This window comes from Mesoplodon mirus (assembly GCF_964341445.2).
Source record: "Mesoplodon mirus genome assembly, chromosome: 8".
Taxonomy (NCBI): Eukaryota; Metazoa; Chordata; class Mammalia; order Artiodactyla; family Ziphiidae; genus Mesoplodon; species Mesoplodon mirus.
Window position 1 is genome coordinate 43862382 of NC_138984.1, and position 21879 is coordinate 43884260.

Genomic DNA, 21879 nt, shown 5'->3' on the forward strand with positions numbered 1-21879 from the left:
CTTGGGCCGTCCCCATTTATAATGCTGTTCCTACAGAAAAATACAGTGCAATTAACAATCTATTTTAAAAAATCACAATTTCAAGAAATGGGCCCCAAAACAGGAACCACTTTTTTTTTTAAGAAAGTAAACTTAAAAAAAATAATCCTCAAAATCAGAGAAAAACATTTAATATTTTCCTTTTAAGACATTCACAAAATTGAATGACTGGCTGAAGTTACAGAAAACTTCCCTTTAAATATGTAACATTTTTCTTCTAGGTACATACTCAATTATGGTCAATTTTAGAAAAATATCAATAGCATTATAGTGCTCTTAAATATTTTTAAATAGGCTTTGATTTAAAAAGTTAAAGCAACAACACTGATGAACGAGCATATACATATTATGAACCATATTAATTCTCACCATTTTCGTTCTAAAATCTACTTTAAATTGTCTCCTTTCTCTTCAACTACAAGTTCTCTAGCACATAAAGGACAAAATTAAAGGCAAAAAACTGGAACAAAAAGTGTTGCTTGTAACTAGAATCAATTTTTTTTAAAAAAATATTTTAGAAAACGAATCCTATAATCATGAGACGAACCTACCAGCTGGTCTTACACTGACGCTTCCCCAACTAATAGAGTGTTTTATTTGAAACAATCATTGCACCTTGCCTATCACACCCTTACTGTATATGGCCACTTGCAACGAGGTTGTAAGGGAAAGATGAATAAGAGTGCCTGAATCCAAATAACTGGCATTTGGCCTGTACAGAACTAGCTCGATCATACGAAAAGTGAAATACTCAGCCACTGCTGTCCTGTTTTGGTCTACAGGATACTAATAGATTTCCCCAGTAAACCACCCATCTATTCTAAGACCTATCAGATAAGTACTTAGAAAAAAGTCGAATCAATTTAGATTGCCCAACACCATTTTGAATTTAATTTCACTTTTTAAAAGAATAGCACTTGCTATTTTATGGAGATGCTATAAATATTCCTCAGAGATCTAAGGCCATGTTTGTAGTTATAAGAATATCCAAACTGAATTGTGCAGAATTGGAGTATCTGGATTATAATTCTCTTCCTTTGCAAACCTGGATATGTTCTACCAGGATTCATAGCTAGATTTTTCTCCTCAATGAACTTTAATTCACTTCACCTTATTTTTGGTATAAATGATCCACTCTAATCTGTTTTCCAAACTGACATCAGATTACATGCGGCCAGCAAGGCAGAGCTATTCACCCAGCTGGCACTGGAATGTTTTGCAGTCAAATGCATGTGTCATCATCCCATGGTTTAATGCATCAGTTTCCCTCTTCCGTTTAGAGACAGACGAAAGTAAATGAAAGGTTTCCACCAGCTCAGCTGAAAAACGTTCCCATGGGAACTGTCAGTAGGGTCAAGAGGCAGAATTAGAAACATTCCAAAAAATTTCTTCTAGTGTCCTGTCCAATTTTTAAAGTGATGCCCAGGGCTCTCCAAAAGGCAGGATCTTAATTCCTGCAGTCAATTTTCACTGAAGAAGAAAGGCAGAATTTTCTCTATAATCTATCAGTTTATTTTCACTTGAGTGGACAATATCATAGAAATTTTCATTTTTGCACTGATGTGGATTCTGAATACTTCCTCTTGAGTCATACTCTGAGCCCTTGTACTTCAGCTTATGGTACTTTTAAGTCCTTAATTATATGGGTTCCTAGTGTTCAACCCTATGAGCTTTGACATTTCCATGTGTTCCAATTTTGCTGAGAATCCAGGAAAATGTATGATAGCATCTGGGGTATTTATGTGAATAAATTAAAAGAAAAAAAACCTTTCTACTTCTGTATCAAAAAGCAGGTAAAAGTATCTTAAAAGTGCCCAACCAAATCTCTACTCTGCCTTCCCCCCAAATAAGTTTATTTATAAAATAAATAATACATAAATAGATTACTGAAAATCAAGATGTTTGGAAGATTAACTGAGAAGGTTTAGACAGGAAAATGGAGAGAACGATTAACTACCATGAAAAACAAATCCGAATTCTCGCAAGAAACTGGGGGGAAAAAAACCCCAAAGTATTTATTGCACGGAGAAGGAAAACTAACTTCTAAAGATTTTATGGCCATCATAAGATTTGCTGTAGACATATGACTGGTTGGATTTGGCCTTGGCGGAAAGGTCTGCTTAAAAAGAGTAAAAATGTAACCTGCTTGGTTTTAGGAATATTATATATACACAGATTAGGTTTAGGTTAAGATGAACTGTGGGTGATGTAGGATGTTGTACAAGGGCATCTCATGCAGAGGTCAAAGGGCAAGAACACCACATACATTTGGAATTTACAGTTCACGTTGAAGATTCCCATTTACAAGAGCAGTTGGTCTCAACCTTGACGGCACACTGGAACTACCTGGGAGCTTTAAAATACTGCTGCTCAGGCTGCACACCCTGAGGTTCTGATTTATTAGTCTGGGGTGTGGCCCAGACAGCTGAATTTTCAAAAGTTCCCCAGGTGACTTCAACATGCAGCTAAGTTTGAGAAGTACTGAACTGGAGTGTATTCTTCTGAAGAAAGGAAGAAGACTATTTAGAAACATAATGCAAGCATTTTCATGAAGTCCATAACTGTAACAATGTTGAGAAAAATGATGATATAACTTGCAGAAGGAAAGGATGTTCAGAAAGACAGACTTGTAGAGAAACTTGAATTAACCATAAGTGAAAAATCTTCCTGGATTGCTAAAGGGTGTTTCGCTCAGTGCCAGGTTACAGGATGTTTCCTCTTGGAACATCTAAATTCTGTTCTGATTAGGTCGGTAGCAAACACTTTAAAAAAGTAATCTAGTTTCCTGATTAGAGCTTCCTACCAAATAGGATGTGTCCTCAGCAGGCAATAGAACCACCATCTTAGGGCCAAGACCATAAGCTCCATGCAGGCAAGGAACATCTTTGCCTTGCTTACCACTGGCATCTGGCTCATAGTAGGCACTGAATAAATACTGGGGAAATGACTCCCTCACTTATACATGGTCAAATTGCTCATGAGCTTTAACTCAGTTCCCTGAGGGCTGTGGGTGTCTCTTTTCCCATGGCTAATTAGATCTTACTGGAAGATGAAGCCAAGACAATGTCTCATCATGACCCCATTATCCGATTAAAAAACCCGTTTCCATGTATTGTGACATGATATTAAGCACCTGCCCATTGACAAGGATCAACACATTTTTTTCTGGCAAAATAAAAATAAAATCAGTTTCTTGGATTTTAGAAATATCATTGAATACATCTTTCCCCCCACCACCACCAACTTTCTAGTGAGATCTCTGCTTTTGCCCTATTCATAAAACACGTAAATAAAGATCAGTAATGTGCCAGGTAAGAAATCTCTTTCCCTGCCAACTGTAAAGAATGACGGTAGCATTTAGTGCCCATTTAGTGAGAGTAACCTGAGGTCTTGCTAGAAAGAAACTAATTTTAGCGCCATGACTTCTGAGTCCATTCCAGCAATCCTCCTAACTCAAAAATCTCAAATTCTTCCTCTTACCAAGGGACTGGAAGCTTTCCTTTCCAGAGTCTGCTAAAGGGACGCCAATATAAGCAGACGTTGTGCTGAAGGGGAGTTTTCCAGGGCAGCACAAAGCACAAGTGTCCCGCACACTCTGCTACCAGCACACAGATGAACACCGGGAAGGCTCCCCACGCTGCCCAGGAGCTTAGAATGATGCCAAAGGTGCAGAAATAGGGAGCATCAGAGACTTAAAGCATTTGTTTTTTTTCCTTATTTCCAGATACTGGGAACCATGTGAGTTTGGGGAGAAAAGTGAGGAAAAGCCCTGTAGAAAGCCTTTTATTATTTATCAAGGAGGCCTAAGATTTAGATCCTGAGTGTGACATTTAGTAGTCATGTAACCTTGAGATAGTTACTTGACCTTCAAAGCCTCACTTCTTCTATAAAATAAAAATAATAATAGCAGCTAATTCATGAGACTGTGATGGCAATTAAATCAGACAACATACATAACACCACAATCCTTGCATACCGTCAGCCCTCAATAATTATTTACTACTAGCTATTAAATATGGGACATGATAAAGCAAGGCACAGGCGCTATCCCCAAAATAAATGTTATAAGAAAAAGGCATTTACTAGAAAGGCCTGGCTGAGCTGCAGGAAATGGGCTGATGTTTTTTCTATGACTCTGTGAACCTGATAACTTGAAACATGTCAATTCTTTGGGTGGTCATTCTGGGTAGGGCCTGGTTGTTTAAAGGAATTCACAAATTACTTATGGGAAGAGTTGAGAAAGGAGAAGCCTGATCTACTCATTATTTTCCTGAACCAAACTGAAGTACCACTGCTAAAAGTGAGAATAAGAGTTTTAAAAGCTCCTTAAAACAGCTTTTAAATGTCAGAGTTAGCAAGGGGGTAAACAGGAAATTCTAATGTAAGTCTATAATGTTTAAATATTTAACTTGAAATAAGCATGCAGTCTTTTTTAAAATTTCATTATGAACTTCAGCAGAAATTTTTTTTCAACCTTTGCAGCAGAACTCATAAGATCACAGTTGTATGACACCTGGATAAGACCCAACAAATCATCTAATACAGAACCTCTCTGCCTGAGTCCAACAGAGACGAAGTGACCAGCTCTGGCCAGGCCATGAGCTCTGGCTCTCCCAACTCCTGGCTTTTTTCATGGCACCATCCTACTTCACTTTCAAGCAACCTACAAATGAACAAATGACTACAGACATAATGTCCGTATACCTTGTTGGAAATTTCACAGTAAGAATTTTGAATCTGCATTCCAAAAGTCAAGTACTAATACAAGGAAGTCTTTTTAAATAGCACTGTCTCCAAAATGCTGGATCTCAGCACTTAAAACACACACACACAGACACACACACACACACAGACACACACTTTGTTACATCTTTACAAAAGTTATTTGTAGATTCAAACATTTAATTATATTAAATGTTGTCTATAGAATGCATGATTTAATCTCCAAACTGTTCTACATTAACAAAGATAATACCAAAAAAAAAAAGCAGCTCACCTCAAAAATTTCGAAGCCATAAATGTCCAAAACACCCATGACCTTCTTTCTCACTTTTGTTTGTGCCTTAAAAATAGTTTCAAATTGAAGGGTTAACTTAAGCATGAAATATAACACTAAAAGCATGCCAAGGAATATAGACATATATTACAAGTGAATTGTGTTTCAGACCTAGAAGAATATAATTTAGTTGTTTTTAAATGTATGAGAGAGGATGCTGGTATGGAATCTTCCAGAAATTTTAATAATAGATGACTTATTTAAAGCAGGCATGACTATGCCTTCTCTATTAGATACTTAGTTATAAAAAAGAGATCACTGAATCTTACAACAGGTAGGGTCTTTCAAAATCCCCTAGTCTAATACCCTCATTTTACTGAAGAACATATTAGTAGCTAGAGAGGTCAAGCGACCTCTTCAGCCAAGTGTCTGCAACTAGTTAGTAGATCAGTCACAACCAGGACCTGGGATGCTGTCTCTCGCAGTTACTCTGCAAATACCATTAAACTATTCACCAGTGAGATTTCTTATGACACACATGGCAAAACAAAATAGGTAGAAACACTGACAAATTTCAATCCTAAACAAGGTAAATTCTTTTCAAGGAACAATCTCTGTAAGTGGTAATCAATTACCTGATTATAAAATTAAAGTATCTTTAATGTGTATACTCTGAATACCATTTATTACAACTGAGTTATTTGTTTATAGAGATTCAGTACCTTAATGCTTTCATTGATTCGATTTACCAACCATGAAAACAACCTGCTGTAGAGGTTTTTAGCCAGAGCATCACGGGCATAATAAGCCTATTAAAAAGAGAAAGAAAAACGCAATATCCGCAATTACCACAATGCTTAATTTCAATAAAATAATGAAGTTTTTAAAAAGATATTGAAAGCTCTTTTATTTCAAATCTCTCTTCAAGAGCATTTTTATTGTACTGTGGATGAACAGTCAAGCCATTAAGAAAATTGGGCAAATTGTTTATACCCAGTTATTATACTTTTTCACATCCCAGGAAATTAATTTTAAATATTGCAAAAGCTTTCACCACAAAGATATTAATCTCAATGTTATGGAACAGAGAAAAATCACAGGCAATTTAGAAGTCCAACAACAGGGGCAGAGTAAAATAGATAAATAAGCACCTATTGGACAGGAAGTTACACAGTCACCACAGAATGATACTTATAAAAATTAGATAATGAAATGAAAAATCCTTGTTATGTTTTGTGACGATAAAAAATTATATATTTATTATAATAACAACTATTTTCTTTAAGCTACTACATGTAGGAAACTCAAAAGGATATACATTAAAATGGTTTTGACTGATGGGATCTGAAAATATTTTTCGTCATTCAATCTTCTGAGCATTCAAAAACAATCTTTTGTAATAAGCAGTAAAACAATACATTGTTGGATAATACTTTGTATAATAAAAATAAAGCCCTTTTACTTGCTTATCTATTTGTTTGAAAGCTGTTCATAGCTACTTGACAAAGAAGAGGAAGAAGACATATATGTCTCTCTGACCTTGACTTAGAATGCAAAGGCTGGAGAAAAGCTGGGTTTGGTCAGGAGAACCTAATAGCCCTTAAACATATCGGGTGCCAAGGGTGTGCAGGAAGTACTAATTATATGTCTGAAACCAGTGCTCCAGGGGAGGCCTGGAGATGGGTGGCAGCAGCCCAAGAAGTAACAGGCCCCAGGGGAGGAAAGAAGAGGTTTTGCTGCTGTTTTCAACACTGGACATATGTGTGTGTTTCATTGCTTATAAGTAGGAAGTTGGGCATTACAGTTAAAGTAAACCATTATATTTTTATTTTATAAAGAACACAATTTATTGGATTATGTGGAAATTCTTTCTCTGCAATTCTTCCTAAATGAAGTGTAACAATTTTAAAAACAGACTCACTCCCCTGTTTCAGGCAATGTAGTGCAGCTGGAAAGAGAGTACCTTTTCCCTTCATCTGATACTTCCGTGCTAATGCCAAACCTTGCTTGCTAAGTCTCAGGCAGCTACTCCAATGAAGGTTAGAAAATCCACCCAGAAGTTGGTAAAAAATAGAGCCTGACTGTCCAATGCTAGACATGGACATGGAGGGGGGTGGGAGGGGGGGTAAATAATTCCACAGCAGAAAATGTATGTAAAAGGCTGCCACAAAGAAAGAAGCCTTAATTAAGATGGATACCCTTTCTCCAATACTCTTTCTTCTAGTTTTTATTTTCTTGAAATAGATCATTTACGTGCCTAGAGCAGTGCCTGGCACATAGTAAGTCTACAGGTATGCTTATAATTATGATTTTTGAAGTATCCTCATTCTCTACTACTGCCTCATGAGCCTAAATAATTTTCTTAATCCTTTCCCCTTTCTTCTTGTAAATTCAAGGTATCTCCAAACACTACTTACTTGTAAACAGACCCTATTTCATCATCACGTCATCCAGCCTTCTTACTTGTATGCTATCTGCTTCCAACAAACCACCATTTCAGTATGCAACTGAACTAACAGTGACAACTTATTCTGGTAAAAGGCTTTATAATTTTTAAAGTGTATCCACAGCCAATATGAATCTTCCTTGCTTCCTTCAAATACTTATTCCAGAAGTCTCAAACTCAGACACTTTCAGGGACTGAACAACAGAAATGAACGGGAAATAGTGGGATCTTTGGAGGCTGGAGACTGCATTCCAGGTTAAAGGCACTCAAATTCCAAATTTAAAAAGCAAGCTAACAAAACAGAAAAACCAAAAAACTACCCTTTCCTCAAATATTCATCAAATAAAATATGCCTATTGAGCTACATCTGGCCGCAGGGGCTGTCACTTGGCTACCTGTAACTTCTTGAGTCTGATTCATGCCACCTCATCTCCACAATAATATCCTCCAAAGTAAGGGCAGGAAGGGTTACTCCCATTTAAGGAGTAGAAATGAGGGAAGACACCGAGGATGCTGACTTGCCATCTCAGATTCTAAGCACAAATGAAAAGACTGAGTTTCTGCAGCTGATGAAGCTCTTAGAGAAAGACCCCAGGTGGAACTGCTTCCGTGATGACCACCATCAGGCATGGCCCAGGTCAGTATGGTAACTGGAGACACGGAGATGCACAGATGTGGGGTCCGCCCTCCAGGAGCTTACAGCAGAATGCGGGAGGGCAAACCAAGGAGTCAAACAATCAAAGGGCAGGTTCCAAGGGAGTTTGCAGGAGAAAAAGGAGTTCAGAGAAGGAAGACTCTGGGGCCTATGTGATCAAGGAAGGCTTTCTGGATGAGGTGCAATTAAAGGACCATTTAGACAGCAGAAGGAATTAGCAATGACATGAGCATGGGGGATAAGCAAAGGGTTAGGGCTAGGTAAAATAAGGTAAAACTAAGCATGGCATTTAGAGAACCAGCAGGGAATCAACTGAGAGAAGTCATTTTGGGTCAGATGACAGAGGACCTTGGAAGCCAAGGAGGGAGAGTATGTGGTAGAAGCTGAATAGTAACTCTGCCTTGAGTTTCTGTTATTTCAATATTAGTCATTCTATCTGGGGAAAGATCTAAATGCCTTGAGGAAAATGAGGCATGGGGCAATAAAGATGATAATGGGGCCCAAGAATTGAAGCTATGAGGAAAAAGTTAATAGAACAAATCACATCTCATAAGAATCAAAATCTTCTAGGCAATAAGATCGGTAGAAACAAATACTCTGAAGCCTACACTAAAAAAAAAAAAAAAAACTTGAAAAAGGAGCTGAATAATCAAAGATCTGAAGCCAAACTCTTTTATGCCAAAGGTTAAAAGAATGTGGAAAAGTTTTACCGAGTGATGCAAGGTGACTCAAGCTTATAAAAGTAAGAGGCACCTGGGCCTGGTTTCTGTAGAGGATGATTAAAAAGCAATAGTAAAGCACACAATAAAAACAGACAAAAATATATCCATATACATATCCCATATATATCCACAGATATTCCATGTATATATGAAATATTCCTAAAGGGCCTCTTAGATGTTTTCTCATCGCATCACTATGTACTTCACAATCCCCACTCTGGCTACTGAAATGTTCTCAAAATGTGACTTCTGGATGGACCACAGTGGCGGCAGCATCGCCTCTGAACTTGTTAGAAATGCAAAGTCTTCGGTCCTACCACAAACCTACTGAACCAAACACTCTGGGGGTCTGGCCTGCAAACCGTGTTTAAGAAACCCTCCAGGTGATTCCAATGCACCCTCAAGTTTGAGAACCCCTGCTGCAGATGCGCCACTCGGACACCAAACGTAACCTTTCCAGCCACGTTGCTCTGAATCCTCTTCACAAATCTAAAGCCATAGCCAAGCCTGATCAACCCTTTTCCTGAAATGTACTCCAAACCTGCACCTCTCACTGTTGTCTTTTTGAAATGCCATTTCACCCATTCTTTATACATCTAAATCCTTCAAAGTCTGGCTCAGAAACTATCTTCTCCGAAAGTCCTTTTTAATCCCTTATGTCCCTACTAACAGTCTATGTGGGGGCTTGTGCTGTGCAGGCTCTCAACAAACTTTTCTTGATGAGGTAAGTGACTCACCATCTGACTTTGAATGTGTGAGGGGGACGGGGACAGACGTGACCGCAGTAGTAGTAACTTAGGAAGAAGGACACACAACAGTTATAGCTAGAAACTTTACGTATACATCAAACTTACATATGCATTAAGGTACAGCATTCCCATAACCAAAATCCCTCACCTAAAATAAGAAGTCAACGTTGAAAGAAAGTTAGAGGCATGTAGGCATTCTTGGGTTAATAGGAAAGACTAGGCCAGAGCAGCGGAGAGAAAGATTAAACCCACTCTACTGACTTAAGCTTAAGGCTACTTGCAAGGAGGATGAGAATACAGTTGGACAAAATAGGCCTGAGTGGGAGAAGTCCTGCATTAGTCATTTAATTCTAGCCCAGATCAGCACTGACTGGTGGGGCAATGTCTAAGCCATAGAACAAAGGGTTTACACTGAAAGGGTCTCCACAAGCTCCTAGGTAGACATGCATGCATGTATACATCTGTTCATCCATTTTGAACCAAAGGAGAGAAGACGTAAGCAACTCAGATTTGTGTCTTAGAAAGATTTCATTGGCCTAAGTGTGGAGGCTGGAGGGGGAACAGTCAGAAAGGCAGCGAGGCCAGTTTGGCCTCTTGACCACAGCCAGCTTCCCCCACTGCCTTCTGCAAATCAATAAATGGCAATTCCATTTTCCTAGTTGCTTGGGCCAAAAATGTTGAGGGTCATCCTTGACTCTTCTCTTTCTTTCATATCACACACATCAAGGCATCAGCAAGTCCTATTGTCTCCACTTTCAAAACATATCCAGATGTGACCACTTCTTGTTCCACTGCCACCACCTGGTTCAAAAGCCACCATCATCTCTGGGTTAGCACACAACTGTGTGCTCCCCTGTGCTATGAATGTCTGTGTCCTCTCACCCCCAAACCCATATTGTTGAAGCCCTACTCCCTAATGCAGTGGTATTTGGAGGTGAGGGCCTTTAGATTTAGATTAGATTTACATGTGGTCATGAGTGTGGAGTCCCCATGCTGGGACTGGTACCCTTATAAGGGGATGAAGACATCAAAGCTCACTTGCTTGTTCTCTCTCTCTGCCCTGTGAGGACACAGTAAGAAGGTAGCTGTCTGTAAATCAAGAAAACGGCCCTTACCAAGAATTCCACCCTGTTGGCACCCTGAGCCCAGGCTTCTAGCCTCCAGGACTGAGAGAAATAAATGTTTTTTGCTTAAGTCACCCAGTCTATGGTACGCTGTTATGGCAGCCAAAGTGACTAAGATACCCGTCTGTCCCCTACACTCTGCTCTCTACATTGCAGCCAGAATGACTCTTTAAAATACAAGGCAGATCATCCCACCCATGCTCAAAACTCTCCAGCCACTTCTCAGCTCACTCAACTTCTCTGCCCCCAACACTATGGATCTCCCTTGCTCCGCTCTACTTTCTTCTCTTTGTCTCCTGCACTTACCACCTGCTAGCTTGCTACATACATTTATTTATTAGGTCTACTGCTTTGTCTGGCTCCTTCTGCCAAAATTTTAAGCTCCATATGCGCAGGGATCTTTATCTGTTTAGGTTACCCTGTGTCCCTAGTGCCTAGAACGATGCCTAGAAAACAGCATGACAGTTAAGATAATAGCCTAAAAAATAAAATTTTTGTTTCCAGTTATATTAAAATACCACAGACTTTAAAAACTCCCTTCCAGACATTATGTTTCACCCACCTGAGCCACGTTCAGTGTAGTTGAAACTTTCTCTTGCTTGGCCTCAACTGTTCGGAAACTGAAGGCTCGCTCTAGGACTGACTGGTCAATGCCGGTCAGCTCGCAAATTTCTTTTAACTCTGTTGTGCGGGAATGGACAAAGAGTGACTGCGTATCTGCTGCTCAGAATCACTTTCAAGGCTTACACTGTTCTTTCTAAATCGTTTTCAAACCCAACGGTGTAAAATACGTAAATCAAAAGACTTCAGACTGAGCTGTAATTATGTTTCTGCTCGATTTCACTAGAAAGCTTTTTCAACACAGTGAAAAGCAAGTTTTACTTTCTATATTAAAAACTGGGCAGAAGTTCAAAGCCAGTTTTGCTAAACAGGGTCTGTCCTCTGTTGACTTACCGTTTTTATCTTTGATCTTGCTTTCATCTAAGCCATTCACTCGTGATTCGGGCTTGAACTCGATGTTCCCCAGCTTCAACACCGCGGCCACCACCTCCAACACGCACTCAACTTCGTGGTCCATGAAACCCACAATCTGCATGGCATTCTGGGGAGGGGGGAAAGTACCTGTTTTCTTTCTGTAGCTCTTTATTATTTTTTAAAAATAAATCATATAACAGATTCGTCTCTGAAAAAAACCAAAAATAACAACAACAACAAAAAGACAAAGTGTCCTGGAATAAACTTTCCAAAAGACAAACCTAGTAAGAGACCTGAAATAGCACCAATGTGGGGCTCTATCTTGTTCAGTGGCTTCAAGCTCTGATTCAAGGAGCCCTGGGGTACTTCACGGGCTGTGGCAAAGGGGGCATGTAAAGAGGAAGATAGAGGGAGAGAAGGTTGAGAGCTGAGCCCTGGGTTCCCGCTCTGACTCCAAACAAACAGCTTTCATAACCCCCTACAAAAAAAACCTCTTCGTTTATTTCACATACGAGAAAAACTGTGGTTTGCAAAGATGAAGTGCCTGATTCCATGAACTATGGATAACACAGAACATTCGTCCAGTCATAAATTTTTATTGAGTGCCAATGATTTGCCAGGCAAAGCAGTTATGGAACTGGTCCTGAACTCAAGTCTTGAAATCATGTCCAGGAGTCAACAGGTTTCCATAAGACGATGTTGAGACAATTTTAAAAAATGATACTCTTAAGAAACGCTTTCTTGTTAAGAATAGCCCAGCTTGCTTGCTTCCTTATCTACTTTATCTCTCTCTCTCTCTCTACCTACCTATCTGTCTGTCTAACTATTTATAGTGACTAGGTTACATAGTAATGGGAGTGCTGTAAGATTTTTTGTTCTAGAAAATTTCAAACATATATAAAAGCCTAAAGAGCAGGAAAAGAACCCCATGTTATTTTCACTCACCCCCAAAGATGAACTGATTCCAGTCTTATTTTACCTATAATCTAACCTATCCCCCCCATCACCACTATCACAGCTCTCTCATTTGGAAGTAAATAACAGTTATCAGATCATGCCCTATAGTAGTAATTTTCCAAGTGTCTCATAAACATAGAATGTAGAATATAATTTAAAATAATTTCTTTTCTAATGAACACAAATGCTAATTATTCTGGTTTCTGCATGATTTTTTGAAAACTGTATATAAACATGACTTTCTGTCTGAAAAATAGATTTGACTTAACATGATTGTAGGACAGGTTTACATGTGGAATTTAACTACTGAGTTTGGCTATAAAGACATTTGGAATTTCAGTACAATATTAAAAGTTAAACCCCAAGATAATATAATAGGAAAGCTCCTTCTGACAAACAGTAAAACTGCGTGCTCCAGTAAAGCATGGTCTTCTCGATATTGTAGGATTTTTGAGCTAATAAAAAGTCAAACTAATAAAAATAAAACAAATTCTTCTATAATTCTAAAACCTTAGGGAGCATGAGTTATACATCAAAGAAAAGTCAGAATTATTACCAATTCTGATTGAGCAATGTAGTGTTACCCATTTTAAAGAGTAACAAGAGGGTTACATCTTACCCTAACGGTTCTGAAATTTGCTGCGTCGTCCACTCCGTTAACTTTGGCAGAGTCCAGACTCAGGTAATTATATCTGCTGAAATCCCGCTCAAGTTTAAGCTTATCTATTGAATCACACATACAAGTTTATAAGTTACTTCAACAAATCTAATCATCTTTAATATCTCATCCCCTTAATGTTTCAGATAAAAAGATTTCACACTATGCATTCAAGCAATAGAACAAAAATTGATACCCAAAGATCAGTAATAGTATTTTTCTAAAATCACCTTTATCACCATTGTACATACATATTTCAAACTCTGCTTTTTTTACATGTATTCTTATCGAGATAGGTTCTTTCCAAACTTTGATAATATAAAGTATCTTTTTTTTTTTTTTCAGTATGTGGGCCTCTCACTGTTATGGCCTCTCCCGTTGCGGAGCACAGGCTCCGGACGCACAGGCTCAGCGGCCATGGCTCACGGGCCCAGCCGCTCTGCGGCATGTGGGATCTTCCCGGACCGGGGCACGAACCCGTGTCCCCTGCATCGGCAGGCAGACTCTCAACCACTGCGCCACCAGGGAAGCCCCTAAAGTATCTTCAAAGTACTATTTCCTTACAACGTATGATGTCTGCCTAGTGATTCCCCCACTGTTGGACATTTGGATTTTCTCCAGTTTATAATAACAAATAAAGGACAGTGATAAATGTCTTCACACAAAATGTTTCTTTGGATTCTTTTGAATTATTTCATTGGGTATATTCCAAAAAGTGGTGCACCTGGGCGGTAGGCTCTGATCATTTTATGACTTATTCTGCTTTGCCAATTAGTCCCCCAGGAGGAAGTCCTCACTTTGAAGTGACACCCACAAGCTCTAAGCAGATCAGTGACTGGCAACTCTGACAGCTTTATCCTCTTTAATAACTTTTGCTAATACATGTGTGGTGAACATTTCAGTGCTGTTTCAATTTACATTTGTCGATAATTAGTAAGGATGATTTTTTCCCCCAAGTGTGTTGACTTTCCATAGCTCTTCTTGTTTGAACTACTTGCTCAAAACTTTTCATCACTTAGCTATTGCCTATCCTGATGGACTTATATTCATTCTCCAAAATATCCAAAGGTCAGACTTTGATCTCTTATATCAGTTGCAAATGTCTTCCTACTATTTTTAAATCGTCACTGAGCAATTTGTTTTTATAGAATTGTATTCATCTACTGCTCCCTGCTAATTTTTTCTCCCCAACTGGACTAATTATATTCTTCCATTTTATTTTTTAAATTGATGATGAGCCCCTCCCTCAACTTTTAGCTCTTTTAGCAAACCATCTGAGACATGTCCCAGTACCTGGTGAGGTACTCCAGGGACAGATATCAAACAAAGACTGCAAGGTGGCAGAAGCCAACACATCGTGTTCTTCCCTTCAGCCAGAATCATGGGAAAATTTTAAGAAGGAAGAGGAAAAGCGTATGGAACGCTTCTGCTTTGGAAAATGTTGCAAGAGTAAAAACTAAAACATAGAAACAGGGACTGGGGCTTCCCCAGTGGCACAGTGGTTAAGAATCCACCTGCCAATGCAGGGGAGACGGGTTCGAGCCCTGGTCCGGGAAGATCCCACATGCCGCGGAGCAACTAAGCCCGTGAGCCACAACTACTGAGCCCGCGCACCTAGAGCCCATGCTCTGCAACAATAGAAGCCACCGCTATGAGAAGACTGCACACCGCAACAAAGACCCAATGCAGCCAAAAATAAATAAAATAAAATAAAATAAAATAAAATTCTTAAAAAAAAAGAAAAAGAAAAAAAGAAACAGGGACTTACTGAGGAGCTCTTCAGAGGCACCAGAAAGCAGCTGATAGAACACGTGGAAGTTTCTTTCACCTCTTGGCTGCTTAACAACACGAGATTTCTCTAAAAGATCTAGAGAGAAAAAGAATCAAATTCATAGTACAGTATTAGTTTCACTTTCAAATATACCATGCTTCTTTCTTTTCCCCCTCACTTTCTTTTTCATTTTCTGTTTTGTATTAATAAAATAATAACAGAAGCTACATTTTCGGTTCTACTTTTAGGAAGAAGCACAGCTCTAACTAAAACCACCAAATTAAACAAACCAGGTTCTTTTTGAACCATAGTGAATATGCATAATAAGTTTAACAATACATTCGACAAGCTGATTAAAGACAATACAGCTTTTACAATAATATTCTCTTGATTTTATATAATATATGATGACACTAAATTCTTCAATATGTAGTATTACAAATCTAAGCAAGGAAATGCAGCCATTCAGTTAAGAATTCACTTAAGAGTCATAATGATACCAAGTTAACATTTTTGATATCTTATTTTATGCTAAGTGCTTTATAGACATTATTTCATTGAATCCTCCCCACCATTTTTGTAAGGTATGATTTTACAGATGAAAAAACTAACAGTCCAAGAGTTTAAGATGGATTAGAAATCAGGCTCTCTGACCCAAGTGCAGAGACCACCATATCCACATGCCCTGCTACCTGGCATAAGTGAACCAGACTTTCTTGATCTCTTGAAGTCTTAAAGAATGAAAGGTGGATCTCATTTAATGGAATGTGGAGTTATTTGACAGTCTACTTTCATTGATTCCAGATGATTTTTCATCCTGTAAATCTGATGACTTATCAAGTTTTCAAGCTTTCAGGAAGGGGAGGAAGGAAGGAGAAAGGAAGGGATGAATCCATCAAGCAAGTGAACCAGAAAGGTGCCACTGTGGCCATAACAGGGGGTGGCAAAGTACAATGGCAGAGAATATTCCTGCCTGGAGTCCTGTTTATCACTGACCAGTGATATAAAAGAGGGTCTGGATTCTGTGAGCAAAGGCCAGATTTAGTTATAAAATGATGAATCAGTGATCCTATTATTGAGCACTAATTCTACAGAACAGACACATTTGATTTCCCATCAGATTGAAATCTAAACATAATTCAAAAAATGAGTAAGGGAGAGAACGATGTGCCATTTCACAGAGACTTGTCCTTGAATTTCTTAATTTGTATTTCTGGAATCTACACTAGCACATGAGGAGGAGTCTAGGTAGAGTTAAAGCGTATAGATTTGATGAATGAGAAGCCCTAGGGTGCTCCAAACACACAAGGCCATTTGTAAGAATGAAGAGATGGGTTGTAAGGACACATAAAATAAACTTGACAGAAAGAGAACAAAAATATGTAAACACAAAAATTATTAGGAACAGGATGCTGCAGGTTTCATTTTCATCTCCAGCTCTTACTTGAGCTGGATGACTGCCAATGCCCTCAAATCATAGATGGAGAATAATGAAGACTTCATATTTAGCCAAAAAAAGAAAAGGATTGTGTAATAGTCATCATCTCTAAGGATTGAACATTTCAATCAACTTATAAATACTGACATCCAGGGCAGAAGACAGAATAAACAGGTAAGAATAAAAGTGCAGTATGATTGCACTTATCATGGACACCAAGCTCCTTTGGGGTCCTAAGAGTACCAGCACAGTTTTAGAAGAAAGACCTCCCAGTGCATGGGCAGAGTCTTCATTGAGAAGCTATTCCTTACAGGAAATTCCTCAAGCCTAGAAGAAGGTAACTCGACTACATGAAAAATATAAACAAATGCTCCAGTTTACTTTATCCATTCATGCACAAATTCCTTCAATCAACTCACTGCTCACCCACTATGTGCCAGCACTACCTGGGAATGAGCCCGGCAAACCTGAAGACCTTCTTCCTGTTGACCTACAATAATCACACATACATGTTCTTGATTACACCCACCACCCAAACCAAGAGCAGCAGCACTGCCCAAGGTGGGCTGGCAACACCTTTAAGAGAGAGCAGGAGGACTTCCCTGATGGCGCAGTGGTTGGGAGTCCGCCTGCCAACGCAGGGGACACGGGTTCACACCCTGGTCCGGGAAAATACCACATGCCGCGGAGCAACTAAGCCCGTGCACCACAACTACTGAGCCTGCGCTCTAGAGCCCGTGAGCCACAGCTACTGAAGCCTGCGCGCCCAGAGCTCATGCACCGCGGCGAAGAGTGGCCCCTGCTCGCCGCAACTAGGGAGGGTCCATACACAGCAGCAAAGAACCGGCGCAGCCATACATTCATACATACATACATACATACATACATAAAGAGAGAGAGAGAGAGAGAGCGAGCGAGCAGGAGATGGGGGTGAGAAAAGACAAGTGTCTTTCACCTGTCAAAGCCCGCAAACCCCAGGCTCCCCCCATAGCACCCAGAATCCCGCCATGCCTCACCAGCCTCACCTCACAGGGGCACCTTAATGATGACGACAAACAACTGTTCTCTGGCACTCACCCAGTCACACTCTATAAGCAAACTGTGGTATTTCAAGACATGAAATCACACCTTCAGAGCACCTGACAGGGCCACACTGTGCATCAGCAACATGGCCAGCCTCATGTTTGGCACTTGTTGAACAAATGCTCACACACAATGGAGAGTTTAGAAAGAGCAATGGCTGTAAGATTCAGCAGATAACAGTCACCAAGTTAAAGGATAATATTCACGGTCACCAAGTTAAAGAATAATATTCGCCTGTGCAGCGTGGGAGGGAATGTTGGCCAATGTACTCCTTGAACCACACATGCTGATATTATCAGTGATCACTATCATAGTCAAATCTGAAACATAATACAACGTGCGTTTAAAAGGAAAAGTGCAGGAGGGGAAGTGCAAGGGAACTTACACTGACCTTCCGCTCTGCATTCAGTACTTGTCATTTGTTATCATATTCAACCCTGAACACCTCCTCTGAGGTTGGTTTTATAATCCCCATTTTGTAGACGAGAAAACGAGGCTCACATCACATTGTTGCTAAGCAACAAAGCCAGAATGCAAAGCTTTAGGAGACTAAGGTATCGTGCTTATGCTCTTTATAATTTTCCAGCAAAAAAAATGTTAAATCCACAAACACTTGAAAAGGCTGAGGCTGTTCTTTACATAAAATATATGACTTCACCTAAGCAACTCAATCACAAAATGAGGAACGTTTTATTACAAAGCAGTTGAGGGTTTTACCATCTAAACTGCCTTGTTGATTACCCCAGAGCCTCCTATTTCTTTATGACTTTTCTTGTAAGTTACAAGCTTCTAGGCAGAACAGTAAGCAGGGAAAATGTTTGCTCCCAAATAATTTACTAGTGCTTAAAACCATTCCCTAGTCTATGTAAAAAAACAAAACAAAACAAAACCAACCAACATAATCTAACAGCATGAAGCCATATCAAATAATTACTCAAGGTACAGAACATAAATTCAATTCACTATAAGGACTTGCCACCTGAACACTTTAATGTGCCCCTGAACTAAGGCAAAGCAAAACACTGGCACAGCCTTCTCTTCTGCTTTAGATGCTTCTGCTACCACTGACTGTGCCTCTACTAACAAGACTTAATAAAAAGGAGTATAGGATATGCCAGATATTTAGTAGAGAAGAGAGTATAATAGCCTCCATATATTCCAATGCAGCTACATTCCTGAACCCTCAAGATATAAATTTAAGTTCATATCAAATTTTATATAAAGTTAAGTTTTAAGGGAAAAGATAAACCGATTAAGCCATTCTAAAGGGGAAAAGCAATGGGTAGGGACAGAGAAACTCTGGAATCAGAACTTTCCCACCAACTCCACCATGACACTGCCACCTGACTATTAACGGAATCGGACCATCACTGAGGGGTCTTCTTAGTTTTGACTAATTACCAGCTAGTCCACAGCATATACATGTTCCTGGGCACTGGGACAACCTCCCTATGGCATAAGATATGACAGAAGTAAAATGTCCATGTTTGCACCTGCTGGAGATGGAAGTCTTTTTTTTTTTTTTTTTTTTTGCGCGGTATGCGGGCCTTTCACTGTTGTGGCCTCTCCTGTTGCGGAGCACAGGCTCCGGACGTGCGGGCTCAGCGGCCATGGCTCACGGGCCCAGCCGCTCCGCGGCATGTGGGATCTTCCCGGACCGGGGCACGAACCCGTGTCCCCTGCATCGGCAGGTGGACTCTCAACCACTGCGCCACCAGGGAAGCCCGATCAAAGTTTCTTTACTCTATGTATAATCTCCTTTCCTGAAAAAGAAGAAATGGTCCAAGTTCTTGATTAAGGCTTATGGAAGAATTTGCTTTGTCTCAGTTTTGCCAGTAGGGCCAGAACGACAATGGAAGCCCAAGATGCAGACACGATGGACCCTGCTGCTCTCCAGTTGCTCAAAGATACACATGATGAAAAAAGTGTTTGAGTGGCACTGAAGGCTCTTCCAACGGATTTGTGTCCCTTTAATAAAGTGAAATGATACAGTTAGCAATAGTGAAGGGCCTGAAATCTAAGTAACAACAATTTATCTCCCTTTGGACTCCGCTGTCTTGAAGAAGAAAAAATGTCAAATAACCAGTGAGTTACTGGGCATAACTGATGGTAATTTCAGTGGAAAACTTGGATTATGAACTAGTGTTTGCTCTTATATTGGGGTATATATTCTAAAATCAACTCTATACTTTTTCTGGAAATACACAACATAACCCTCAAGATTGAGAACTAGGAAGTTTCACTAAAGACAAGCTTTAAAGTAAAAAAAGATGGGGCAAATGTCTTCTTACAAATCATTCACTGTGCACGTGTATTACAGAAAGCAGAGGTAGGTGTTCACCCCAGGGCTCTCTCTCAGCCCGGGTCTCACACAGACCTTTGTCTATCTGCAGGTTACAGGCTTTGAGAGACCTCAAACACCTGGTGTGCCGTGACAGGACAGTGTTTCCCCTACCTCCACCTCCATGCAGCATTTTCATTTCTAAGAAAGCACCTTAAAATTTTAAATCAAGTCAGAGTCCTGGGGCTTCCCTGGTGGCACAGTGGTTGAGAATCTGCCTGCTAATGCAGGGGACACGGGTTCAAGCCCTGGTCTGGGAGGATCCCACATGCCGCGGAGCAACTGGGCCCGTGAGCCACAGCTGCTGAGCCTGCGTGTCTGGAGCCTGTGCTCCGCAACAGGAGAGGCTGCGATAGTGGGAGGCCCGTGCACCGCGATGAAGAGTGGCCCCCGCTTGCCACAACTAGAGAAAGACCTCGCACAGAAACGAAGACCCAACACAGCAAAAATTAATTAATTATTTAATAAACTCCTACCCCCAACATCTTCTAAAAAAAAAAAAAGAAAAGAAAAGAAAAAAAGAGTCAGAGTCCTGAAGTTATAAATCAGCACCAGTGATAGCTGGACATGTTACATGAAAAGTTGTGAGAGTGTTCCCAGTGTCTGCACATGAAAAATCAACTTGGGCTTTAAAACGCTAAGAAAATTTGCCTTATTATCTACCTAATTAAATGCAATTTTTAAAATCAGGATCCAGTTGCCTACATATATGCATTTTCACAACAGACTTTTTTCTAATACAAATTTAAAGTTTATCTAATAATTGGAAAGCAACTTATGTATGTATCTGAATCTACAATTTGATACCCAACCCTGAAATAAAATTAATGAAATATCTAGTCCATAATACCTTATTATTATACATACTATTCTAATAAACCTTGATTCATTTCTTAATCTGAGGTTAATTTAGACATACTTGAACCCCTGATTTCTTCTATAGTATTGGTATATAGTCTTGTTTCATGATAAACATGTAGTCTTTTTTCATGGTAAACAAATTTTTGTATAAAAAAGAACACCAAAATAAAATTGAGACAAAGGAAAGCATCTATTTTTATATAAAGCCATCCATTACAGAGTAACAGAATTACTCTTTGAAATTTCAGTTTTATTGCTACAGATACTTCACAACCGATGGTTGATTATTTCTGTCTTCTTTAGGGGTATTAAATGTCAAAGTGCTAAAAAAAGCCCAGCCTTGTATTACAAACTAGGCAAATTATCTCAGTTTTTGATGAATTTTGACCCTAAAGAAGACAGCTACTGTTTACTGATGAATAGTCACTAGCTGTTGAGAACTGACTCATGTAAGTCCCCAATTCCATATATATATATATATATATATATATATATATATCACACATATACATAGTCCCAGAAAACAAAGCAGATCAGAGTTTCCTTTAGGAAGTGTTATAACATAGTTTTGCTCCCAGTCACCCACTCATCATCAATTAAACCCAAGGTATGATATAAAAGGAAGAACAAAGCTATAAATCTCAAACAATTTAAAAGGGTAAACTTATATTCCATATGCTACAAAATGGCAGGAATGTGCCATACGTAAGGATTAAACAACATGCCCTGAGATAGTCAGCACATAAATTAACTGCATCGTAAATTCAAAAGAAATGTAAAAGAAAAAGAATTCAGAGCAATCTGTTCTACCCTCCACCTTCCCTGTGAGTAAGGCAGGCATTTCTTCCTGCTTTATGATTCCATGTGGGAGGATTTCATGAGATGAACTCCCCAGCTTCTCAGCCCTTTACTCACTCCTCTCCTCAGCAGGAGGAAAGACTCCTCTGAGCAACGAAGTTTGGAAGAAGAAATGGGCATGCAAGTACAGCTCAGCCCCCTCATTCCCCACACTGTGCACAAATTCAGCCCCACTCCCAGGCTGTAAGACAGATGGGGCAACGCGC

At 39.5% G+C, this 21879-nt stretch overlaps 1 protein-coding gene across 4 annotated transcripts in view; it reads right to left on the reverse strand.

The window, feature by feature from the left end:
- The window catches only part of MYO1B (myosin IB), a 184917-nt gene that overhangs the window by 43615 nt on the left and 119423 nt on the right, over positions 1–21879 (reverse strand). For all 4 annotated transcript variants that reach the window (XM_082630510.1, XM_082630511.1, XM_082630509.1 and 1 more), the window contains exons 8-13: positions 15090–15188; positions 13283–13386; positions 11686–11833; positions 11294–11412; positions 5758–5844; positions 5036–5101 (exon numbers count right to left, since the gene is read on the reverse strand). In XM_082630510.1, the coding sequence (XP_082486636.1) occupies positions 5036–5101; positions 5758–5844; positions 11294–11412; positions 11686–11833; positions 13283–13386; positions 15090–15188 (623 nt within the window). The remainder of the gene's footprint in view (positions 1–5035; positions 5102–5757; positions 5845–11293; positions 11413–11685; positions 11834–13282; positions 13387–15089; positions 15189–21879) is intronic.